The 19,967-nt window shown below is 39.4% G+C and overlaps 1 protein-coding gene across 1 annotated transcript; it reads left to right on the forward strand.

The window, feature by feature from the left end:
• The first annotated feature begins 9,775 nt into the window (after positions 1 to 9,775).
• On the forward strand, positions 9,776 to 10,696 carry LOC137216574 (olfactory receptor 5AR1-like). The gene has a single exon (XM_067722674.1). The coding sequence runs from the start codon at positions 9,776 to 9,778 to the stop codon at positions 10,694 to 10,696; it is 921 nt and encodes a 306-aa protein (XP_067578775.1).
• Positions 10,697 to 19,967: the final 9,271 nt, after the last annotated feature.

Here is a 19,967-nt window from a genome sequence, read left to right on the forward strand (position 1 = left end):
AGCATACAGTATTTATTTTTCTCTTACTGACCTACTTCATGCAGTATGACAGTCTCTAGGTCCATCCGCCTCACTACAAATAGCTCAATTTCATTTCTTTTTATGGCTGAGTAATATTCCATTGTATATATGGGCCATATCTTCTTTATCGATCATCTGTCAGTGGACACTTAGGCTGCTTCCATGTGCTGGCTCTTGTAAATAGCGCTGCAATGAACATTGCGGTACATGACTCTTTTTGAATTATGGTTTTCTCAGGGTATGTGCCCAGTAGTGGGATTGCTGGGTCATATGGTAGTTCTATTTCTACTTTTTTAAGGAACCTCCATGCTCTTCTCCATAGTGGCTGTATCAATTTACATTCCCACCAGCAGTGCAAGAGGGTTCCCTCTTCTCCACATCCTCTCCAGCATTTATTGTTTGTAGACTTTTGGATGATGGCCATTCTGACCAGTGTGAGGTGATACCTCATTGTAGTTTTGATTTGCATTTCTCTAATGATTAGTGATGTTGAGCATCCTTTCATGTGTTTGTTGGCAATCTGTATATCTTCTTTGGAGAAATGTCTATTTAGGTCTTCTGCCCATTTTTGTATTGGATTGTTTGTTTTTTTGATATTGAGCTGCTTGTAAATTTGGAGATTAATCCTTTGTCAGTTGCTTCATTTGCAAATATTTTCTCCCATTCTGCGGGTTGTCTTTTGGTCTTGTTTATGGTTTCCTTTGCTGTGCAAAAGGTTTTAAGTTTCATTAGGTCCCATTTGTTTATTTTTTATTTTATTTCCATTTCTCTAGGAGGTGGGTCAGAAAGGATCTTGCTTTGATTTATGTCATAGAGTGTTCTGCCTATGTTTTCCTCTAAGAGTTTGATAGTGTCTGTCCTTACATTTAGGTCTTTAATCAATTTGAGTTTATTTTTGTGTATGGTGTTAGTGAGTATTCTAATTTCATACTTTTACATGTAGCTGTCTAGTTTTCCAAGCACCACTTATTGAAGAAGCTGTATGTTCTCACTTCTATATTCTTGCCTCCTTTATCAAAAATAAGATGACCATATGTGTGTGGGTTTATCTCTGGCTTTGTATCCTGTTCCATTGATCTATATTTCTGCTTCTGTGCCAGTGCCATACTGTCTTAATTACTGTAGCTTTGTAGTATAGACAAAAGTCAGGCTCCCTGATTCCTCCAGCTCCATTTTTCTTTCTCAAAATTGCTTTGGCTATTCTGGGTCTTTTGTGTTTCCATACAAACTGTGAATTTTTTTGTTGTAGTCCTGTGAAAAATGCCATTGGTAGTTTGATAGGGATTGCATTGGATCTGTAGATTGCTTTGGGTAGTAGAGTCATTTTCACAGTGTTGATTCTTCCAATCCAAGAACATGGTATATCTCTCCATCTGTTTGTATCATCTTTAATTTCTTTCATCAGTGTCTTATAGTTTTCAGCATACAGGTCTTATGTCTCCTTCGGTAGGTTTATTCCTAGGTATTTTATTATTTTTAGCCCCTTTAAAGCTGTGTTCCCGCAGCCAGCCCCAGTCCTCTCCCTGGGATCTGACCTCCAAAGCTGGAGCCTCATCTCCAAGCCCCCTCCTGCCCCGGCAGGTGAGCAGACAAGCCTCTCAGGCTGGTGAATGCTGATCGACACTGATCTTCTGTGTGGAAATCTCTCCACTTTGCCCTCTGCACCCCTGCTGCTGCGCTGTCCTCCGTGGCTCCAAATCTTCCCTGCTCCGCCACCTGCAGTCTCTGCCCACGAAGGGGCTTCTAGTGTGTGGAAACCTTTCCTCCTTCACAGCTCCCTCCCACTGGTGCAGGTCCTGTTCCTATTCTTTGTCTCTGTTTTCTCTTTTTTCTTTTGCCCTACCCAGGTACGTGGGGAGTTTCTTGCCTTTTGGGAGGTCTGAGGTCTTCTGCCAGCGTTCAGTAGTTGGTGTTCTGTAGGAGTTGTTCCACATGTAGATGTATTTCTGATGTATTTGTGGGGAGGAAGGTGATCTCCACATCTTACTCCTCCGCCATCTTGAAGGTCTCTCACATTGCACTTTCTAATTTGAGGCCTGTTGATAGGACCTGATCGTAATCAGCCCAGATGTGAAAGTGTGTACCAACACTGGCCTAGTAATCTCACAGGGGTGTTAGGACAGTGAAAGTGTAGGAATAGATTTGAGTGGGATTTGGATGAAAAAAAATTAGTGGCATGAGGTTTTTTTTAACATTTGCTAAAACATAAGATATAATTAAGGAAAGAGAGTTTTTTTACACAGCAGCCTTTCAGTTAGCCTCAGATTTTCTCAGAGGAGAATGATTCTGTATTATATGATGTATATTGCTTGTTTTGAATACTACACAATTGGATCATAAGTGGCTATTTATATGGATAGAAGTCCAGGAAGCTGAAAGCCTCAGTCCTTCCAGAAGAAACAGTTGAGGGAGATGGGTGAAATGCTGAAGGTGTCCTTGATAAAAATGACAAGACATTGTAGGTGAGTTTAGTGGCATTGTGCATTTTTTTGAAATCCCTACATTTGGAGTGAACAATGGGGTGGGCTTTTTCACCAAGAGCCACTGATTTTGGTCATATAGTAAAAATTGATCTATTTTTATATGTTTGCCTGAGGCATAGAACTTGAAAAACTTCAGACATAGAAACAAGATTGTCTTTGAGTAGCTCCAAATTGCTATTCACATTTCTGTTTTATGTCTGCAAAGGAAACACTCAATAAATTTGGGTAAGAATGTAGTGGGGAGGAATCAGAGCTGATGAATTCCAAGCTTACATAAACTAAGGTTCTCAATCCTGGGTGCTTTTCTTTCTCCCTGTTAGTAGACTTAGTAAAACAAGACAGATGTTTGGAGTCCTCCTAACTCCTATCCCATTACTCATGGATTTTGGAGACAAGGCATTGCAATTGCTTGTTGAAATAGAAGAGGATTTAGTGGGCTAGGATATGAGGGGTCAAGAGGGTGAATAGAGGAGGGAGCAGCATATCAAGCACATGACTCGTGTTCATAGGAAATGTAAAAGTGAAGCACAGAATCCAGCCCCTTGCAGTAACCACAAGCAACTACCACTCTTAATTTCCTGAAGACACTGCAGGAACTCAATGTTCACAGCCTTCCTGACCCTGAGAGTTTAATCTCAGAGAAGGACCAGTTCAAATGCTTGTTGGTTTGTCTTAGCACTCATATGTATCTAGTGGTGTTGACTTTTTAAAATTATGAAACTTGAGCAACTTTACCGAATCAAACATTGTGGATATCCAGCACTCTGAGTGCCTGTCTGACATTTTTCAGCTACAATCATGGTTTTATGTGGCTTGAGGTTATTTCACAAGTATATTTCTTTTGGTTGTTTCTAGTGATTACATAGGCATCCAGCCTGTTAATATCCAATGGTGTGTTTAGCCATCCCTCAGCTATTGATCATTTGGAATCTTTCATGAAATGTCTTTTAACCATTCCCATCTTGTACCAAACCCCACTCATATTTCAAGGTCTATGTTTAATATTACCTCCTCCATGATACCTTTTTTCTCCCCAACCCCACCCCACTCCACCCTGATGGAATGAAATTGGTTCTTCTTCTTTGCTGCTGTAGTTCTTTATCTTACATATAGTTGCCTTCCCAGCTACATTATGGGATCCTTGAGGAGAGGGATTGGGTCTTACACGTAGTTGAATCCCCTAAACATATAACATGGTGATTTACAGATATACATATACAGTAGATGAATATTTAAATAGCAATATAATGAACATTTTTGCATAAATTACTTTTATTTATTTTGGATAGTATCCTTGGGGATGTATTCCTGCAAATAAAATTTCTTGGGCAAAGAGCTGTGTTTCATAAATATCACCAGCAATTTACATGGCAAGACAGATAATAAACATTTCCATCAGGAATTTACAGGGTGACCTGTTTCCTGATAGTGCTCTTTATTTTATATATATATATATATATATATATATATATATATATATATATATATATATATATATATATATATATATATATATATATATACACACACACACACACACTTACCAAGGTTTTTGGGAAACTGTGTTTTAATTTGTATTATGCTGAGGTCACATGTTTTGTCATGTGATTACATACTCAGTAAGTTTCCTACTGTGAATGTTGTCCATTTTTGACCATTCATCTGGTGAGCTTCATACATTGATCTCATATGTTTCATTATTTATTTATATCTTCTGACTGGTGTGTTTTAAAAATTCTGCTCAATTGCATAATTTTCTCTTTCTGTTGTTTCCTTTTTGATCTTCATTTTGTTATAGTACAGTGGGCACAAGTTTTTTAGTCATATTTGAACACATCATCCTGGCTTTGATGTTACCTTCCATTTTTTCAATGGCTACACTAGCTAGATAAACAATGCTATTCATTTTTTTTCTAGTTTCACAGTTTAGATTTTTATGTTTAACTTTTTGATCTGGAGTTTACTGAAATATATGATGTGAGTTACATATCCAAATTTATTTCTCTTTTTATAGGTACACACTTTTCCCAATAATATTTATTTGTTAGTGCTTCCTTTACTGTATGTGTATATATATGTATGTGTATGCATGTTCTTTCTAGCCAACTGGAGACGTTTTTATGTATTTGGTTTTCTTTCTCTAAAATATGCTATTTCATTGATCAATCTTTGTTTTTAACCCAATGCCAGATGGTCCTTTTTACATGTATGGATTAGTAATAAAGTTTAAAACTTGAGAAGCTATCTCCATCATTACTAAAAATAATATTTTTTGTCATTTTTGTCTTCTTATTCTTCCAGGTGAATTTCACTATAAATTTGTCATAGTCTATAAAATATCCTGGAGAATTTTGAATTGATATTGCATTAAATCTATACATTAACTTAAAGAGTCTCATCTTTCTTATATTTTAGCCTTGCTGTTTGGGAGCAAGGTGTCTCTTTCCATTTCTTTATTTCTCCAATTATGATTTTATCATTTGTTTTGAATACATTTCTTGTATCATTATTAAATTTTTCAAAGTACTTTTAAATTAATGATCTCATCCAGTGCTTACCTCTGCTGGAGGTCAGTAGAAGGATTTAGATGCAGCCAAGGATGACCAATCTATAATGGACTTTTTCCCCTAGTACTCATCAGGATTACTGTTTTTGGTAACAGATTTATTGAGATGTAATTCACATACCATAAAATACACACATGTGAATGTGTGTACATTCAAGAGTTTTTAGTATATTCAGAATTGTGCAACCTTCACCATAATTTTAGAACATTTCATCACCAAAAAAAGAGAGAAAGGCTGAGAAACTTGTAAACATATGGGAATATCAAATAATGGTGGACATTGAAATAAAGGAACAATAAGGTCCTTGGCAACATAAGTGTCAAAAGTTTAAGACCTATTAAAAGTATAAGTCCATAAATTTTTAAGGATCAGATAGCTTTTAATCAAAACAAACAAACAAACTCCCATACCTACCATTCCTGCACCACTCCTCAAGACCTTGCCAATCACTAATCTACTTTCTGCCTGTGTAGATTTGCCTGTTCTGGATCTTTCATATATATGGAATCATAAAACAAAAACTGGACTTTTAAGGAGAAGTCAAAGCAACATTTATTAAGCACCTAAATATCTGTTAAGCACTTTGTATATTTTTTCTTATTTAATCTTCAAAACAGTCACTTAATTTAGGTAAAATTATTTCCATTTTAGATAAGGGAATTGATGGCAGAGAGGTTGAAAAAACTGTCTGAGACTATAGGGTTAGAATGTGACATAACCTGGACACTTTAACCCGATCTTTGACTGAGCTGTTCTACTTTAAGGTGGCTAGTAAGTTTGGAAACATCCCTCCCATGCTCTTACCTCAGTGCCTCACACTAAGACCAAACACCAATATGACATTTCTGTCGCTGTGAGGGCTGAGAGAGCAGAGTAGGATGGAGTGGTTTGTATAGCCTAGATTCATGGAATTACAGAAATTTTCTTTCAGCATCCCTCAGTCAGATATTGAGAATGACCAATGATGTGTATACAGTTTAACTCACGGAGCCATGGGAAATTAGAACTTAAAGCTGGAAAGAGCCTCAGAGACCACCTAATCTAGCTGCTTCATTTTACTGATGAAGAAACTAGGGCCCAGAAAGAGCAAGATATTTTCTCAAGATCATATAGCTCAAATACAGCAACAAAGGATGACATTGTTATTTCATCTGTTATTGAAAGAATGAATGTACCAAAGGCGAAAGTCCTATCCAGAATAACTTCAGAAAACAAATTAAGGGGAAAGCCAGATAGTGATGTGAAAAGGTCACTGAATTAGGTCAAGGAGATCTGGGTTCCATCACCAGCTCTGCCACTAATTCATTGTGAGACCTTAGACAAGTCTCTTAACCTCTCTGGACTTCTGTTTCTTCATCTGGAAATATGTGGGTTGGAATATATGATCTTTTGGAAGACTGCACTGAGAGAGTGACATGGACATATATACACTACCAAATGTAAAATAAATAGCTATTGGGAAGCAGCCGCATAGCACAGGGAGATCAGCTCAGTGCTTTGTGACCACCTAGAGGGGTGGGATAGGGAGGGTGGGAGGGAGGGAGATGCAAGAGGGAAGAGATATGGGAACATATGTATACGTATAACTGATTCACTTTGTTATAAAGCAGAAACTAACACACCATTGTAAAGCAATTATACTCCAATAAAGATGTTTAAAAAAAGAAATTTTATTGAATAAGTAAATAAGTGAACTTTTATTTAAATTCTAAATGTTATGCTATTTTTGGAAGATCCCCACTGAGCTACATAACTGAAGAAAAGACGGGTAACCAAAACATTTTTCTTAAAGAGCTCGTACTGTAAATTTACATGAATGCATTTTTCAAACATGAAAGGTTACTTCTTCAACAAATAAGAGGAGTGCCTCATTATTTCCTATAAGTACATATCCAAGACACATTAGCCAAGTTAATAACATACCCATTCTGGCTGTTATATTGACACTAGTTAATGCAGTGGCATGTGCAGATGGGGTGTATCAAATCATTTCCTTAATACAGTCTTAATTTTGTATGTTTATTTCTTTGGGGAAGAAAAAGCAATTCAATCTTATTTTAAGGGAAAAAGATTTCACTATGTTCTAAAGACTAATAGAGAGTCATTTATTCATTCAACTAATATTTATTGAATGCCTACAATAGATACAGACATCAAGGAATAGTGTTAGCCTAAAATGGGAAATTTAAAAAATGATACAAGGACGTGAAAGTAACATTGAAAACCTGTCTTTTTTTGTGATTCAAGATACATGAACAACTAAGAGCTGTTTGTTTAAGCCTTCACAGGTTGAAACTTTCACAGTGGAGAGGCAGAACAGATGATGTGTGTGTAGAGGGTGAGTGGGAGGGCAAAGAGTACAGCTCTGTAAGCAGGAGCTGAAGAGGCAGCAGAAAATGATCATATTGACTCATTCCTCCTCCGTCTCCCACCTCCCATGATGGAAGAATAATAGGGATCCGTTCCAGGTGTATTGTATCACACTTCAGAGTTTACGGAGTGTTTTCACATTCATTATCTTATTTGATCCTCATGCCAACCTTAAAAGAGAGCCATGGTGGATATTGCTTTTTCCATTTTCAAGATGAGAAAATATGGGGCTCAAAGGGGGTAAGTGGCTTTTCCACTGAAAGACAGTACAAATTAGTGCCAGGACTAGAACTCATGTCTTTTGTCTTTCAAAACAGTGTTTTATCCATTGTCTCAACTCAGCCCAGGATTTTCTCCTCCGATCATCCCATTTTGGAGGTATAAGTTGAATATTCCCCTGGGCAGGCTGCTGTGCTCAGCAGCAGCAGCAGTAGCAGCAGGAATTAACTCCAACAGTTTGGGTAGAGCAAAAAGGAGTGAATTACTACCACAAGTAAAAGATGCTTCTTTCATCTGCTCCAGCCAAAACTGCTGTGGTGTGTGTGTGTGCGTGCGCGTGTGTGTGTGCGTGTGTCTGAGGGATGGTTAGGGGGTGGAACATGGAGATTATACTTCAGCCAGTCTCTCTAAGGTTCACTGCTGTTGGTCTAAAACGATAATAGTATACAAAGAACAATACCTCTGCTTCCATTTAGTGAAATGGAGAAGAAAAAAAATAGTAAATACATAAGTAGGATTGGTCATAAAGGAATAAAGAGAGTAGAAGTCAGTGAGCAATTAATATGTACCAAGTGTTTTACTTAAATATTTAGTTTAACCTTTGCTATTGCCCCATAACATAGGTCTTATTAGTGCCCTTCTTTTACAGATTAGTGCACTTAGGTAGGTTAAGTCCTAAGTCACAGAACGAGTGATCTCCAAAACCAGGATTCACATAGGTCTGTATAGCTCCAGAATCAGACACCTTAACTACTACACCAAATAAAGAACCTATGTTTTCTGGTGAATTGAAACAGATAGGCTTTTTTTTTTTTTAATCAAAGTTGGGAGAGCCCTCTGAGGTTTCCTTGTCCACACTCTCACCAAATACAGGAATCCCTTCTAAACACCCCTCGCTGATGGCCATCCAGTGAAACACAAGGGTTCTGATTTAGTTTAAATTGTATAAATGGAGATGGATCTGTATGGATTTATCCCTTCTCTTGTTTGGTGCTTCATCCAGGGTAAGACCCAGGCATTTGTGTGAGGGTGCAAGTCAGCATTAGAAATATCCTGTGACCACAAGAGAGGGGGACAGAGTCCATGCACTTAGCCTCAGTGCCACCTGACTCCAGCTATTTTGTGACCTGGCCCTTTGCTCAGACAGATCTGACCAACAAGTCCTTGTGGAATTTGCAGTTAGTTTTGTGTAGCTGCATAACCTTTGCCCCAAGCATGGTTAAAGGAATCAGTCAGGTGATGATCAGACAACAACTTCATGAATCTTTCGGTTGCTCTTTCACAGGATCCAAATGATACCTGATAACCTTGAGTTCAGTTTCTGATGGTGATTTCGGAGCATTCTGATTCTGCAACAATCTACCAGTGAAGAGGTGATCAAGGTCCTGAAAAACCCTTTACTTACCAAGCAAAATAGTGAGTATTCATGACTTCTACTTTTTCAGAAACAATGTCACTAATACTGAAGGGAGAAGGGGGCTGTCTGTCAAGATGAAATCAGTCGACACATTTACTATACTGTTACTTCATCTGCAATAATTCCTTGAGATTGATTTGGAAAAGTGAGGGAGGGTGAGATGGAATTCCATACCCCCAAATTTTCTAAGAGTTTGTAGTCCTGTATCAGTAAAGTACATCTCTCTCTCTCTTTTTTAGTTTAATAGTCTCTTTTATTTTTTAAAACATTTTTATTGGGGTATAATTGATTTACAATGTTGTGATATATGTATTAGTAAAGAACATCTCTTGATGACATCTGTTTTTCTTTCTCCTTCATTTATTCCTTCAACAAATATTAAGTGTCTTTTGCATCCTAGGCCTTTACTTTCTTACTTCTGTGTTCCTTTTGCTTTCTGAATTTTCTTTACCTCATTTTCCTTCCCCTTTTTTCTCCTATCGTTACTTTCCCAATGTTATGCTTGGGAAATAGTGATACTATTTGGGAAGATGTTTAAAGTGAGATTGTAGATGCAGGGAAGGGTTGGAGAGTGCTGTGGATTCATGTGTTTTGAGTGGGACTGTTTTACCCGTATCATCCAGTTTTCTGTTATTTCCTCACTTAAAGCATGTCAAAAGCATTCTTACCTCATCAAGCATAATACCCAGCTTGTGTTGATGGAGAATTCATCTACAGTGACTGACCTCATCCTTCTGGGCATGACAGAGAACCCTCAGCTTGGGGTCCTGCTATTTGGAGTCTTCCTTATTGTTTATATTGTCACTGTGTTGGGGAATCTAGGCCTGGTAGTCCTGATGAGAGTCAGTCCCTGCCTCCACACCCCCATGTATTTTTTCCTCTCTAATCTGTCCTTTCTTGATGTCTATTTTTCTTCTGTCACGATCCCAGAGACTTTAGCAAATTTGTTATCTAAGTTGCAGGCTGTTTCTTTCCTTGGATGTGTGACTCAAATGGGCTTGTTCATAATCTTTGCCTCCACTGAATGCAACATTTTGGCTTCCATGGCCTATGACTTCTATACTGCCATTTGTCACCCACTGCTCTACCACATCACCATGTCTAGAGTCCGTCGTCTCAAATTGGTAGCAGGATGCTACCTTGGTGGATTAGTTAACATGGTTTCTGTGACAACTTCCATCACACAACTATCGTTCTGTCAACCACATGTCCTTCCTCACTTCTGTGACATCCCTCTACTGTCAGCACTGGCTTGCTCAGACCACTGGGTCACCCAGATCTTGATTGTTGGCTGCGGAGGATTCACCCTGTTCACCTCCATTATGGTAATCCTTGTCTCCTACCTGTCTGTCCTCATGACTATCCTGAGAATTCCCTCAGCTTCTGGCAGGCAAAAAGCTTTCTCTACCTGTGCTTCCCACTTGACTGCTGTTGGCCTATACTATGGAACAACTATGTACACCTACTTTCAGCCCTCTCAACGTGGATCCCAGGCAGGAAATCAGATGGTCTCAGTGTTTTATGCAATGGTGATCCCAGTGTCAAATCCTCTCATCTATAGTTTGAGAAACCAGGAAGTGAAAGTTGCTCTACAGAAAATATTGAAGAAAAGTCCCTAATCCCCCATTCTGTGTCTCCAAAATGTAATATATTCTATGAAGACTTGCTCACAGTTCTATTCACAGTGTTTTCCTTACCTGCGAGTAAAGCCTTTTAAGAATAATTGAATTGCTCTGGCTAAGTGTTTAGGTGTAGATGCTTAGATAAACAGCAGTATGATAGGAAGAAATTATATGGACAAAATGATGTGTATTTTCTGAAACAACTGATAAGAAATACTTTAAGAAGAGGAAATAATGTATGTGGGTATGAATATGTCAGTCTGAGTTGTGAACGAGTATAACACTAGTCATGAGTTAATTCCAAGATAACAAGGTTAGAAAACAATGTAATTTGACTATAAGTTATAGAAGAGAACATTAATTCCTTTGCTTTACCACTCATGTACTTATATAGAGGATTTCCTTGATATCCCTTAGGCTGAATTAAGTTAAATCCATATCTTTCATAAGGACTCAGAATATTCCTAGATGTGTGTTTTCCAAATGCTCTATGATATCTGCCACAGTGAAGCTGTAAAATGTAAGTCTATATATGAATTCACATGTGCAATTATTGAGATTTACAGGGATAAATCTTCTTATTTTTTGTGGTACGCGGGCCTCTCACTGTTGTGGCCTCTCCCGTTGCGGAGCACAGGCTCCGGACGCGCAGGCTCAGCGGCCATGGCTCACGGGCCCAGCCGCTCCGCGGCATGTGGGATCTTCCCGGACCTGGGCACGAACTCGTGCCCCCTGCATCGGCAGGTGAACTCTCAGCCACTGCGCCACCAGGGAAGCCCTACAGGGATAAATCTTAAAGAGAGCAGTACTCAGCCAAACTTCTAAATTTGGCATGTGAAGATCTTCAGGTCCTGCTCGTCCAAGTCCTATTCATTTTTAAAGTCCAAACTTAAATCCAATCTTCATTTCCAGATAACTTTTCATGACATTTCAGATGGAAGTGAGTATTCATACAGTTTTCCCATGGTACTTTGCACCTCTATTTTACCATTATGATGCTTGGCCTTATAAAATACTCTGTGCATTTTTCAGAATTTCTGTTTTGCTCACCTATGTTGAAACACTTTTGTAAAGATGGAGCCATATTTGGTTAATTTTTTTTTATCTTCCACCCAAAGTCTAGCCTAAACTTTGGTACCCGGTAAAGGCTCAAAAAACATTAGCAGAGTTGAAATTCACTCCCAACTAACCCTTTTCCTTATTCAGTTCATTTTATCCACAAAACATTGTTACATTCTATCACGTAATGGAGGAGAGGTAGAAAATCTTACCTCTTGAGACATGATCATCTAGCTGAATCTCCTGGTTTTATGGACGTTTCCTGTTAACACTCAACCCACAGTAGGGAACCTGAACCTCTTCTTCATTGCCCTTATCTTTTAGTTCTATACCACCCAGGCATTTGCCCTTTAACCCCTTGTCCTCCCTGGATTTCTCTTCTTCTGTGGTAACCAGCCCATGCATATCATAGATTTCTTCCTGGAATAAAGATCATCCTTTTTGTAGGATTCAAGGTTAAAGATTCTCACAATCAGAACTCAGAGGTATAAGGGCCCATAGAGATCATTGAGAATTATGGGTTTTAATTTTTTAAGCATTGGAATTATTTCTTTAAGTGAATTCCAATGCAGAACAAAAAATATAAAACAGAAGTGGAACAGATTTGGCTAGAAAAGTGTGGGGTGCCTACAGCCCCATTGCCTAGCACTCACCTCTCCCTCTCTGAGGCACTGCTCTAGAAACTCAATGACGGTCTGAAAACGCTAGGTTAATTGAAACTGCTCTTTTCACATATGAGGACACACAGTGTCCCCAAGGGAGAGCAGCATTCTCAGCTAGTCAGAGGGAGAGGCAGATTTGGAATTCAGGTCTCCTGATTCATACCACAGAATATTGTTTACTACCACATCCTCCTAAGCCCCTCTCATGATGTGAGATACTTAACACACCTGGGAGTTTGGGACAAAATGGGCTTCTTCCTTGGCAAGTAGAAGTGTCCCCTATCCTCTAAACAGCCCCAGCAAGACTAGAGACAGTTAAAACCTCATCAGCTTCATCATTTCTACACAGGGAATGGTAGATCTCAGGGAATAACAAAGTACTTCAGTAATAGACAGTCCGTACAGTGAGAACTGGCAAAATTACTAAATTACTAAAATACTTTAGTAATAGACAGTCCTTACAGTCAGAATTTGTAGCCCCAGTGCAAAATGTTAATGTGAAGTCCCTGTTCAAAAAGCAAGAAAAAGTGCTGTTAAAGATATTCAGATAAAAAGTTTTTTCCTTTCTACTGGAGTATCTCTCTCAACCTCTTATGGTGCTTAAAATTTTCCATTTAATGTCATACCCTCTCAGGCACAGGGATACTTGTGGGGCAAGTGTATAGCCTCCCAAGTGCCCTGTGACCCCACCCTGTGATCTGATGCACATGTGCGGGGCCCACTGGCTGCTGGGTCCTCCTCCTACCTGCTGGACAGATGCATTGTACCCTGGTCAGGAGTGAGTAGGTAGAACCAGGCATATCCTCTTCCCATGGGTCAGCTGCCCCAACCCATGGTGGACAAGTGACCATCAAGGGTATTGCAATCTCTACACCAGGATGCATTAGGTACCTGGATCAGGGTGGGCAATGAGCCCTGCTGGGTGATCTGCCAAATGTGCAATGGCATTACCACCCTGGGGCCAGGATGGCTGGCTGTCATCACGTCTAACCCTGAGATGTCGCTGGGCATGTGTACCTGACCCCAATCCTCCCTGGGCCCATGCCCAGATCCCTGAGAGTGGAGGGTTGCAGCGGTCACTGGGTGAGACAGAGAAGAAGAGGCTGGGTGGGACCCTGAGTATTAATGGACAGGGAAGTGGGCAGTCAATAATCTGTCCCAGGGAGGTGAAGAAGCAGTGAAAGATGGGACTATGTGCTAGCTGAGACTCCAAGCTTCAAGTGCCTACTCAATTATTCTATCACATTTTGGTTTTCATTTACAAAGCACAAATTCAAATTATTAAAATTAAGACAGTGGCATTAAACCCCAAGTACAAGGCTCTTCTAAGCTCAGGGTGCTGTACCACTGCACTGATCACATGTCCATGAAGCCAGTTCTGCTTAGAGAGAAGGATTTCTTTTATCTTTGTCAGGCAGTAGAATGTAGTGGTTAAGAGCACAAGCTCTGATTCAGACTGCCAGACTTTGAGGCCCACCTCCCTCACTTTCTAATTCTTTGACCTTAGACAAGTTACTTAACTTTTCTACCTCAGTTTTCTTATCTGTAAAATAAGGATAATAAGAATATCCTTATCCTTATTGTAGGGTTCTACAATTTTCAGGTATTCAATACAGGCATCAGGTTTTGTTTACTCTGGATCTGCTGTAGGCCTGTGTTCCAAATGGTATTTACCCAGCTTACACAGCATATAACCAGATTTAGTCTCCAGTGACTTCTCAGGCTTAAGGGGAAGTCCACTAGATTTATACAAACTGAGTGAGCCCAGCCAGCTGTCAGTGGTACAGTTTAGAGTTTCTTCTTTTACAGACTCAGGACCCATTTGAGTTAGTGTTAGGCTGTACCATACTGGATCTCAAAACTACCAAACTCAACCTCAGGGACCTCACATCTAGTTCTGCTGCTTCTCCAACAAGCTCTCAAGAAGAGGATATCCTTATTGTCTTATAAATAGTGGTTCTTAATTATAGGGCTAATGGAAAAGACTCTCCAAGGCAATCTCTGGCGTTCCTATCTCAGTCTTGCTGCTGCAGCTCCAGCCCTTAGGGACATGGACAGTCATGGAGTCAGAACTAGGTGTGAAACCAGTGGGGCCTAGGCCAGCCCTTCCAGAGGGAGCAAGGCCCCTCCCAGTGAGGGGATGAGGGATGGTGGGTGGAGGGAGGTCTCTATAAGTTAAGGCAGCAACTCTGTCCCCTCAGATGCTATAACAGAATAATCACTGACCCCTCTCTGCATCTGCCACTCAAAGTTGCAGGAGAAGCTAAGCCTTGCTTTCCAGGGAGCTCTCAGCACGTCTCCAAGCCCTCCATCCCCGCCCCGCATGCACACAGGGTGGGCTGCAGTCAGCTACACTTGGGGGGTGGGCTTCTCCAGCTATTCCGGCCTGGGTCTCCCTCCCCAGCACCGCTCCAGGTGGCGGTGCTCAGAGAAGCATTTGGTCTTGGTCTCTCTGACTGAAGGACCCTGCGGAGACAGTTCTCAGCCACACTGAACTCAGCCAGAGCCAGTCCTCAGGCTGAATCGGGGGCCTGAGCAAATGCTCCGATATTGGGGGAAGGGTGGTGCTGGGGGTCCCAGTAACAGGATCCTGCAGGCCCCAAAGGCTGAGCTGCAGAGTCCGGCTGGCTGTGTGGTTCCTAGCTATTGTCCAAGCCAAGGACATCTCAGGGACTCCTTTGGCCTGGAGCTGACACTTCTTCTGTCAGCCACTTGGGTTTCCTGGAGGATGTGGTCAGGGGTGTCCCATCCAGGGATGAATGTCCCCGTCTGGCCTCCTGGATATTGAGTGGCCTCCTGGTCAAGCCTCTGTGGATCAGGGGGACTGGCTGGAGTAAACCCACAATCCCTGCAAGGGGAGAAATCCTGGAGCTTGGAACTAGCTGAGGTCTGTCTCACACTGCACAAGTGGAGTTCTGGGACCCAGAGCACTAAACAGGGGCAGTAGGAACAGATATCAGGCTTCTGAAGAGGCAGGATCCATTTTGTAGAATTCTGAGAACATGGCTCGGCTGGGATTAATGGAAAACAGAAATAAGCAAGTCCATCAACAAATATTTTCTAAGTATTCATGGTGTATACAAACTTATTCTAGGCAGTATAGAAGCATAAAGAAGAGAATGGGGAGAGAGGTGAGAGATACTTAAGTATCTTTAAGTACTTAAAGAAAAAGTCAAATATAAGTTGGTTTTACTTTATGTTTTTCTTGAAAAGGGATATGTGAAATGACTATTTAGAGCTCAATAAGTTCCCACTAACTTACATTTTAAATTTAGAGATGTGTTAGTACCTTAAAAAACATAACCTCAATTCAAAACAACAATAAAGGTGTTAATTTCTCTTCAGTAAGAACTGCCGCCTTTTCCACACATGCTGATTGACCTTGGTAACTAATTGAATTATCTAAAATTACTTTTTTTCTGATTATAAAAGAGTGGCATGCTCATTATTGAGAAATTGAAAAATATGGAGAAATAAGAGGAATATGAATCAGCACCTGGAGACAACCATCAGTACTTTGTTATATGTCCTTTTAGTGTTATGCTTTTTAATACATGCATACGTGTCTGTGTATGCGTGTGTCTATAAATGTATTTTTAGTGAAATAATAATGTAATACTATTTTGTGCCATGTCCTTTTCACTTAAAAATATGTTAGATAAATATGCATGTCGATAAGTATTCTTCCTCTTGAGTTTAATGGCTGCATAATACCCAGTGTATGGATGAACTCTCATGATTAATTGTTAACAAAGAACTTTGAAAAGACTGATAAGAAGAACATCTAGCTTCTATCAATGTGCTCAAAGCAAGAGATGAAATACACAATTTGAATGTGACATTTTGTTAAATTCATATGAGCCTTGGCTAAATGAAGTTACTAGGAAGAAGAATTATCTTCTATGATAAAATCTCATGTGAACACAAAGGCTTTAAATGATACTTTCATTTGAACAGGTGGAAAAGAGAAAAAGCTGATATTCTAAAAGATTTTACTAGACATTTTCCCTTAGATTATGGAGTTGAACATGCATATTATTTCAGTGTAGAACACTGAAACCAGCCTGTGCCAGCCACTGAGTGTTCATCCCAAGGATGTCAGGGGAAAAGCAGGTGAATGCCCTGGTTCTATAACCTAGGCTGAGAGCAGTCAGATGGGAGGCCAGTACAAGAAGGACTTGTACTTGCCCTGGAGCTGAGAGCCTTCTGAGGATGGTAAGGAAGACGGGTGTTTGTGAATGCAGTGCAGAGGAAATTAAAGGCTTCAGAGTCACAGAGGATAAGGAGGAAAGCATAGCAGTTTAATCAAAGGAGGAGTATCACAAAAGAAGTGGTCAGTAGTAGAAGTTGCAGAATAGAGTGTAAAACATAAGAGCTGATAAGGACACTGGAGTTGATGGCCCTTGGTGCTTGGAAAACAAGTTGGACAGGATGCTGGCCATGAGCACAGTGAGTAAAGAAATCTAAGCAGGACAGAGAAATAAAAGGGGACTTACCCAATGAAGATGACCAGCCAGTTTTGGTACTATAGTGATAGCATAGAGGAGGATGAGTAGCCCAAGAGAAGAGTTAAAATAAAAGTAAATCTGAGGAGGATCAGTCAGCTCTAGGAGAATGAACTTTGCCGTAACACTGAAACTTCCTTGCATAGTTCCCAAAAGGCATCTGAGATAAACCTCCTAAGACACAAATTCAGGGATCTGAGAGATATTCTGGTTTGGTCCTCTAGTTTTGGTTCCTACTCAGAGTTGTCACAAAATCAGTATAGGCAATTTGCAGTTATCCCAAGGGGTAAAACCAATTTACATCATTTAAATTCATTTAAAGCCATGTTTAATTAACATAATATTTAATTCTACTTTAATTACTTTTAAGAACCCACATATTGCTTTGGGGAATTAGTAAAATTAGACAAAATTAGTGTGTCATAACATGGAACATGTTGGGAATCATTAGTCTAAACCATCTGGATAGATGACTGTCTCCCTTTCTACTTGATAATTGCCAGCATTGAAAACCCTCCACTCACCCTCCCCTCCACCCACCTCCAGTAGGCATTTTCTTGAGAGCTAGATCTTGTGTTTATCCAACAATATTCACTCATCTTTAACTTGAACCTCTGATCAAGCCAAAAGCAACATAACCTCAGTTTTCTCATGTAAAACCTAAAGGTAATCACAGTTTCTTCCTGTCTAGATTATTGTGGGAACTCAATAAGATAATGTACATAAAAAGTATTCAAGAAAAATTTGCCATTAGTAGTAAAACTTACACCTAAGGAGAACGTCAGGCAGTAGATCTTCATTTACACAGTTGAATAAACAAGAAGCAATTTGGGAAGGTTTGCAACTGCATTCCATTAAAAAGATATAGTGGGTAGTGGAATTAAAATTCTTCATATGTGAAGGGTGTAACTTTCATTTCCTTACTCACAAGTCAAAAACACCATTTGTAATATCTAACAACACCCATTAAGCCTGTAATGTTCTGGTCTCAGGCTCCAAGAATACAATTAAGTCATCTTCTAAACCATGGAGCCCAAGTGATGGGGAATCCCAAATATGGAGAAGCAAGACCCTGGATGACATGTTGCTGCTCCTTTGTACCTGATTAGAGGTGATAGTGGCAAGGTGGTGGCAGATGCAAGAACATAGCTTCAATCCAGGATAAAGAATGAACTATCCTTTCTTCAAGGATCAGATATGACTTTGCATGTCCAGCGCCTAAATTGGGACTTTGTTATTTCTGTCTCCAATGATCTCATTAAGTGTTTTCCTATCTTCTTTCTCTAACCTAACTTTTTTCTCATTTCCACCTTTTGTGTCTCACATAGAAATATAATACAATTGGAAGATCAGGGATTTTAAATCCAGACAAGCTTAATATCTTCTTGAAGTCTTGGATTCTTTGAGTCCACCAGCCTTTCTACCTGCTTTGTCTGTTTCCTTGTCTCTGTCCTGATCCCCTCACCACATCTCTTCCTCATATCTTTCTTCTGTGTCTATGCCCTTGTCACTTCTTCTAAGAATCAGTTTATTGGCAAGGATGTGGAGAAATTGGAAACTTCATAAACTGCTGGCGGGAATGCAAAATGGTGTCACCACTGTTTAGTCAGACAGGTCCTCAAAAAGTTAAACATAGAGTTACCATATGACATAGAATTTTCACTCCTAAGTATATACCCAAGAAAAATGAAAATATATGTTCACACAAAAATTTATACATAAAGTTTCATAGAAACACTATCTACCGTAGCCAAAAAGTTGCAACTATCCAAGTGTCCATCAATGAATGAGTGAATACATGTGGTACATCCAAACAAAGGAATATTATTTAGCTATAAGAAGGATGGAAGTACTGATACATGCTACAACATGAGTGAATCTTGAAATCATTATGCTAAGTGAAAGAAACCAGTCATAAAAGACCATATACTCTATGATTCCATTTATATGCAATGCTCTGAATGGGTAAATCTATGGAGACAAAATATATACTAGTGGTTGCCAGGGGCTGGAGGAGAGGAGAATCAGGAGTAACTGCTAATAGGTACAAGGATTTTGGGGAGGGTGATGAAAATATTCTAAAATTGATTGTGGTGACAGTTGTACAACTCTGTTAATATAGTAAAAATCATTTAATTGTGCAATTTAAATTGTTATGTTGTATCTAAATATGTGAATTATATCTATATAAGGTGGTTACTTAAGAGAAAGATCAGCCTATCTATTTCTAACTAGGTGTTAGTATAAGTAGTGTCTTTTTAGGAGCCATAGAAAGATTCCCTGTGACTGGCATTACTAAGCAGAAGGAAATAATGGAACGTTTGCTTCATAAAAGTGAGTTCTGGGACTTCCATGGTGGTCCAGTAGGAAAGACTCTGTGCTCCCAATGCAGGGGGCCCAGGTTCGATCCCTGGTCTGGGAACTAGATCCCACAAGCATGCCACAACTAAGAAGTCCTCATGCCACAACTAAAATATCCCTCATGCCACAACTAAGACCCAGCACAGCCAAAATAAACAAATAAATATCAATAAATAAATTTTTAAAAAGTGAGTTCTACTCCTAAACAAATCCTATTTCTGCTTCATAAATTATACAAGGTAAAATTTTAAAATATCACATACATGTGGTAAAACATTTTTAAATGGTAGTAAGTGGCATACAGTGAAAAGTTTCCCTCTTATCTACTATCTCCAGTCCTCCAGTTTTCCTCTGAAGGAGCAACTATTCTTATCCATCTTTATTCATCCTTCCATGTTATAAACACATTAAAACATGCCTTTGAAAAATGTAAAAATTATTTCACTGTACACACTGTTCTGCACCTTACTTTTTTCATATAAAATTATATTTTAGAGAATGTTCTATATCAGCTATTCCAGTTATCTATTCGGGCACAAGAAAAAACCTCAAAAGAGTGACAAAACAGTAAAAATCATTTATTTTGATCATGAATCTGAGGTGGACTGGACTCAGGTAGGAATTCTCACTCAGGATCCCACATGTGGTTGCAATCAGATGGTAATTTGGGGTGGAATAGTT

The sequence above is a fragment of the Pseudorca crassidens genome, chromosome X, assembly GCF_039906515.1.
Source record: "Pseudorca crassidens isolate mPseCra1 chromosome X, mPseCra1.hap1, whole genome shotgun sequence".
Classification (NCBI taxonomy): Eukaryota; Metazoa; Chordata; class Mammalia; order Artiodactyla; family Delphinidae; genus Pseudorca; species Pseudorca crassidens.

What these genes read in the sequence shown, in the direction of transcription:
- LOC137216574 (XM_067722674.1), top strand. Translation starts at nt 9,776, where the DNA reads ATGGAGAATTCATCTACAGTGACTGACCTCATCCTTCTGGGCATGACA.